The 7,311-nt window shown below is 38.5% G+C and overlaps 1 protein-coding gene across 1 annotated transcript in view; it reads left to right on the plus strand.

Moving 5' to 3' along the window:
* Positions 1 to 6,797, plus strand: part of LOC128636655 (zinc finger protein 17-like) — a 51,116-nt gene extending 44,319 nt beyond the window's left edge. Inside the window, exon 4 of the mRNA XM_053689647.1 lies at positions 5,803 to 6,797. Coding sequence (XP_053545622.1) covers positions 5,803 to 6,797 — 995 coding nt within the window. The remainder of the gene's footprint in view (positions 1 to 5,802) is intronic.
* The last annotated feature ends 514 nt before the right edge of the window (positions 6,798 to 7,311 follow it).

Raw genomic sequence — 7,311 nt, forward strand, 5'->3', positions numbered from 1 at the left:
CACAAACCTACCCAAATGATAGGTCACGTGTCCTGACTATCATTTCTTTCTTGAGAGGTGAGCCTCGTACATGGGCTAATACCTTTTTTGAGACAAACAACGCTATATTGAACTCACTTGATGCCTTCCTAACAGCTATGGGTCAATTATATGAAGACCCGTTCAAACAACAGACTGCTGAGACAGCTCTTAGGGCTCTGAAACAAAAGAAAAGAATTGTAGAAGAGTACATCTCTGACTTTAAAAGATGGGCAAAAGATTCCCAGTGGAATGATGTATCTCTTCAAAAACCAGTTTAGAATCGGTCTATCTGACCCTATTAAAGATGAGCTGTCTCGCATAGACTTACCTCCCACTTTAGAGGGGCTTATAAATCTAACCATTACTATAGACAGACGTCTCAGAGAACGCATGCATGAAAGGTCTTATCAGGACACTCACTACAAAAAGCACTATAACACTGCTACACCTCAGGCCTCTAGTAAATCAACAGCTGAACCTATGGATATCGGGTTCCTAAAAGGACCCCTATCTACCCAAGAGAAAAATAGAAGACGAGAGAACAACCTGTGTTTATATTGTGCTTCAGAAGAACATACTGTAAAAGACTGCCCCTCCTTGCTGAGACAACGAAAGTGTAAGAACTATTCAACCTTATCCTGTTGTAATACTTATGACTCCACCACAACCTATTGTAAAATGAATCTTTTATTACAGTAGGATCTTCTACGGGTCAAAGTTCCAGCCATTATTGACTCTGGGGCAACTGCCTCTTATATTGATAAGGAATTCACCTATAATAATAAAATACCACTTGTGCACAAAAAATCTCCTATTTATTTGCGTGGTATAGATGGTAAGATCCTTTCCTCAGGTCCAGTTGAATATCAAACAATACCCCTTTTAGTATCCACGACTGACCATCACATTGAATATATGTCTTTCGATGTCATTTCTTTACCAGTTTCCCCTGTTATCCTGGGTTTAACGTGGTTGAGTCTACATGACCCCAAAATATCCTGGGAAACACTCTCTCTCAGCTTCAATTCTAGATACTGCACTACCACATGTTTCCCTATGCCTATCCTACTCACTCCCCAGGCAGATACTGAGAACCATATACCCAATGAATACAGGGATTTTATGGATTTATTTAACAAAACTGAGTCAGAAAGTTTACCTCCCCATAGGAAGTACAACTGCCCTATAGATATAATACCTGGAGCAGAGATTCCCTGTGGGCACATTTTTCCCCTCTCTAAAACAGAGCTTGATCATTTAAAAACGTATTTAGAGGAAAACCTAAGGAAAGGGTTTATCCGCCCCTCAACATCACCGGCGGGAGCCGGAATATTCTTTGTAAAAAACAAGGACGGCTCCCTAAGGCCTATTATAGACTATAGACAATTGAACAAGATCACAGTAAAGAACAGATAACCTTTGCCCCTAATCCCAGAGTTAATCGAGAGGTTAGAAGGGGCCAAGTTCTTTACGAAATTGGACCTTCGGGGGGCGTATAATTTAATCAGAGTGCGAAGTAGCGACGAGTGGTTAACGGCGTTCAGGACCCGATACGGCCACTATGAATACACAGTCATGCCGTTCGGGCTCTGTAATGCCCCGGCCACTTTCCAGTATTTAATAAATGATCTTTTCCGAGATATCTTAGATGTTTATATAGTCATATATCTAGACGATATATTAATATACTCTAAAACACTCTCTGAACACGTTCTACACGTCAGAAAAGTCCTATCTCGTTTAAGGGAAAACCACCTGTATGTCAAACCAGAGAAGTGTATATTCAATTCTCAGACCATAGCTTTTCTTGGGTATATCATCAGTTCCTCAGGTATACATATGGAGGAATCAAAAATACAAATCATTAAAGATTGGCCTGTCCCTAAGTCTAGAAAAGAAGTCCAAAGTTTCCTGGGCTTTGCAAATTTTTATTGCAAATTCATAAAAAATTTCTCTGCCCTCACTAAACCATTAACGATGCTAACAAGAACTAGCATACCTTTTAGATGGAACCCCACAGCACAGGAAGCTTTTGAGCTGTTAAAACTAAAGTTCACTACCGCTCCTATCCTTAGGTTTCCTAATCCAGAGTATAAATTTATACTGGAGGTCGATGCCTCGGACGTTGCTGTGGGTGCTGTTCTTTCACAAAGAAAAGGCTTAAAACAACCTCTCCATCCTGTTGCTTTTTTCTCTCGATCACTGAATTCTGCTGAACAGAACTACCCCATTGGGGAAAAAGAAATGTTAGCCATTAAACTATCACTCGAGCATTGGAGGCACCTACTCGAGGGTACAAGTGTTCCTATATTGATCTATACGGACCATAGAAATTTACAGTACTTGAAAAGCACTAGGACCCTCTCCTCCAGGCAAGTAAGGTGGAATTTATTCCTCACCAGATTTAATTATCAGATAGTATATCGACCAGCAAGTCAGAACCATAAAGCAGACGCCCTCTCCAGGTTACCCTGTTACGTACGGAAGCCTATACCTGATACCAGCCTAATCCCTAAAGACAGGTTTGTTTCTTTTATCTGTGACTTCAAACCACAGCTACTACATGAACAAATGGAGGATTAAAAAAAAACATTATCGCTCCTGCACAGAGAAAGGATAAATTATACTACCACCAAGATCAGTTGTACATTCCTCCAACTCGTAGACAAATGGTTCTTCAAACCGTCCACGATTCTTCGCTCACTGGACACCCGGGAATGAAAAAGACACTAGAACTCGCAAAGAGATCCTACTGGTGGCCTAACATGGCCAATGAAATAAACCAATATGTAACATCCTGTCACAAATGTACCGTTTCCAAATCAACAAAACAAGCACCCTATGGATTTCTACTGCCCTTACCTACTCCATCAATCCCATGGTCAGAAATAGCACTTGCTTTCATAGTAGACCTACCTGTATCGAACAACTTTAATACCATTTTAGTAGTAGTAGACCTATTCAGTAAAATGGCACATTTCATTTCATATCACAAATTGCCTACCGCCATGGAAACCATCCAATTACTCATAAAACATGTCTTCAAACACCATGGCCTTCCTACTACTATCTTGAGCGACAGAGGCAGTCAATTCTCTAGCAGGTTATGGACAAAGTTTTGCAAATTATTTATGATTGACAAGAGACTCACTACTGCATATCATCCTCAAAGTAACGGACAGACAGATCGATGTAACCAATGGATCGAACAATATATACGGCTGTACTGCTCTGATCAACAAAACACATGGTCCCAACATTTACCATATGCTGAATTTTCATTTAATAACACTATCAATACCTCCACTGGGACTACACCATTCTTCACGAACTACGGATTTCACCCCAGGTTTCATCTACACCCCGATAACCGTACCACTTTCCCAGGTTTATCTGAACTCTCCAATGCCATCTCTGCCAGCTTCTCTGCTACACAGAATGCTATTGAATCAGCAAAGGAAACACAGAAAAAGTTTTACGATAGGAAAAGAAGAAAACCGCCCCCTTAAGCTGTAGGTGACCTCGTCTGGTTATCCACAAAAAACATGAAGCTCAACATTCCTTCAAAGAAATTCTCTCCTTTATTCCTGGGACCCTATCCTATCACCCGAATACTCAACGTGAATGCTGTCACCCTGAAACTACCGGACAGCATGAAGGTACACCCTACCTTCCATGTGTCCCTTCTAAAGCCCTACAAGGCTTTAAGAAACGTTCCTTCGGATTCTGTCCCTCAGATCTCAATAGACCCTACTACCGAATATGAAGTTCGAGCAATTCTTGATTCCCGGTTGTTCCGAGGGGTGTTGCAATATCTTATCAGTTGGAAAGGGTATTCTTCGGAGCACGATTCCTGGGAACCTGCTAGTAACATCTCTGCACCTCGACTGGTGTCGCTTTTCCATAGGAGGAACCCGGATCGGCCGCATCCTGAGCACCGGAGCTGCTCCTAGAAGGGGGGATACTGTCAGGCTCACTGCTGCAAGGCATATCGATGTACCTGTTCCTTTAAATAATAAACTCTGATTAACAACTTTCTCTATAAAACCTCTAATCTACTATCCTACATTGTTTGTTATGGACTGTCTGCCACCCAGTGGTAGCTAAACGGTATTATCCTGAGCCTTGCCTGTTTCCCTGCTCCTCTCTGAACCTTACCTGCACAACCTCTCACTGAGTACCGGATCTACTTTGAATCAGTCTGCGGTGACGTCACATGCCATCAACAGAACTACCTGAGCCCTTATCAAGCTCTCTACACCGGACCAGCTTACTCCCCACTGGGGTTCTCTATACCGGATTCCAGACCTCACTCTCTAGGGTATTAACTTCCACTCAGGTACTTTTAAAAGTTCAGTTGTTACAAGTTTGTTCTTACTGCTACCGTTATTCACTGAGCCTGTATTTTCAGTTCACCCTAAAGAGCAACCTGTCAGTTTTTCTTTTGCTGTGCACATTACTATTATCCTCTCAAAATACCACATATATATATAAATAAGTTGATCAACATTTATCCTCTGCATAGCTGTGCTTTATGATAATTATTTTTTTTTGTAAGTTTGTTCTTTTTTTTATTTGGGATTCACAGTGAGAGACACTGCTATATAAAACCAGTGTTAATACCAAACACATGTGATAGCAATAGTGTTTTCTCACCTATTTTCTCACCTATTCCCCTAATATCAACCTTGCTGACTGTTAAATGTGCTGTTTGACACTATCACTCATGATAGTTTATGTCACATAGCAATATTTCATTCTGCTACAATCATTCATATTTTTTAGTACAAGTATGATTCTCAGCAGCTGTGGTTCACACAACTCATTATATGAATCTCATTACTAGCTATCGTATCTGAGTCTGACACTCTTTCAAGGCAAGAGGTAGGTGGAGTTTGGTTGTTAAAAAAACAACTGCAGCAAACACAGTGTTAATTTGTTTTAAAATGTTTAGATTTGGCTGCTTTGTTATTCTATAGCAACATAATAGACATTGCCTGTCATTACAAGGTGTTACTGGTTTTAATATTTCAGCTAAAGTATGAATGAAAAAAGTTATATAGGTATCACTACCTACTTCTTTAGTCAGAGACAACATAGCCAGCGATTCTTATATGGTTCTATTATAAGTGCAAAGAAGCTGATTTATTGGTAAGTGAAAAATAGAGAAGTGCATTCGTTTTGTTATGAATTCAAATTCGTAACGAGAAAACAGATATTTGTTTCGTTTTAACAAGATAAATATCCTCAAGAATGCACCAATGCAATTTAAAGAAAATGAAAATATGCTGACGAATTTCATCAGTATTCATTTGTTTTCTATAAATTGCTACTAATAGGAGGCTTAGCGCACTAATATGAGGCTTAACGCGGTGGCTCCCAGGGCGTGCACTAAAGGAAAAGGGTCCTTTAGTACAGACACTAGGAGCCACCACGCTAAGCCTCATATTAGCATGGCCAGGGCTTTGTGAAGAAGAGAAGCGGGTTAGTGCGGCTCTTCAGCGTGCTAAAGGTAAGTAAAAGCTACAGGTAACCCTTTTTCATGTGTATTTTAGGGACATTTACATTTGTTTTAAACAAAGCAAATACTGAATAGTGCAGCCAACAAATATTTGGGGAAACAAATTTCTCAGAATATTCGTTACGAAAAATTCAAACAAACTGAATTTTTCTGTTTAGTAAAAAAAATCCCTAGATTGATTGGGAGCATGTATTTAAAAACTCATAAAAGTTGACATGATTTATTTATTAATTTATTGTTTATTTATTTATTACCCACAGATAAAACAATGAGTACGGATACAGGTGGACAAAGCCAGAATGCAGTTTCTTCTCAAAGGAAGCACGTGAAAAGTCTTTTTCTGTGCATGGAATGTGGGAAATGTTTTAATTCTCAATCAGAACTGCATAAACATAAAAAAACGCATACAGCAGTAAAGATATTTTCATGCCCTAAATATGATGAAAGTTTTACAGATCAATCAGCTCTTAAATTACATCAGCGAATTCATTTTGGAAAGAAGCCGTTGTCATGTTCTAAATGTGGGAAATCAATAACTAATAAAAAATCACTTTTTCAACATAGGAAAAGCTGTACAATAGAGAGAAAAAATCAAAGTTCTAAAAACACAAAGTGTCTTACAAGTAAATCCAATCAAGGACTTAAAAAAATAATCCAAACAAAAGAGAAGGCATTTTCATGTTCAGATTGTGGAAAATGTTTTGGAGCGAAAAGGTACCTTAATAGACACCAGAAAATTCATAAAAGAAAAATGTTTTCATGTTCTGAATGTGGTAAATGTTTCAAAGAGATGAAGACTCTTAATAAACACCAGAGAATTCATAAAAAAGAAAAAGTATTTTCATGTTCTGAGTGCGGGAACTGCTTTATAGCGAAAAAGACCCTTAACAGACACCAGAGAATCCATACCGGGGAGAATATTTTTTCATGCTTTAAATGTGGAAAATATTTTACTTCAGAATCACATCTCAGCAGACATGAGAGGATCCATACTGGAGAAAAGCCATATTCATGTTCTGAATGTGGGAAATGTTTTACAGTTAAATCAACTCTTATAAAACACCTGAGAATCCATACGGGAGAAAGACCATTTCCATGTTCTGAGTGTGGGAAATCATTTAGAGATAAATCAGCTCTGACTATACATAAGAGAACCCATACTGGAGAGATATCATTTTCATGTTCTAAATGTGATAAATGCTTTAAAGACAGAAAGGGTTTTAAAAAACACCAGAGAAAACATACAGGAGAGTAAAGCACATACATTTCTCTATTGTGGAAAATCGTTTATAGAATAATGAGATCTAATTAGCCAACAGCAAATGCATACAGGACAAAAAAATATTTTAATGTTTCCAATCTGGAAATGTTTTACCCCTTAAAGGGACACAATAACCAAATTCTGAATATCATGAAAGTGCTGCAACATATCTTTAAAAAGCTGACTAGGAGATATCACGTGAAAATCTCTTTGTAAAAAAAGAAAGATTTTACCTAAAATGTCCTCAATATCCACATCCCATTGTAAAGGAATTATAAACATCCAATCAGGATGCTAGTCCCAGGACTTGCAAGGCAGTGTGCATCTAGCAGGTTCAGCACAATCACTTTATTTCCCTCCTTGGCTTAAGGAATTTTACTATAAAGTGTAATGTGCTTTCAATGAAATTCCATGAGATCACAACAAAAATGTGTGAACTCAGCACTGGCTGTTTTTAGTTCATGTGATACTTTGTTGAAAACATTTATATAGTTATGTTTCATCATTT

Source organism: Bombina bombina, chromosome 7 (genome assembly GCF_027579735.1).
Source record: "Bombina bombina isolate aBomBom1 chromosome 7, aBomBom1.pri, whole genome shotgun sequence".
Classification (NCBI taxonomy): domain Eukaryota; kingdom Metazoa; phylum Chordata; class Amphibia; order Anura; family Bombinatoridae; genus Bombina; species Bombina bombina.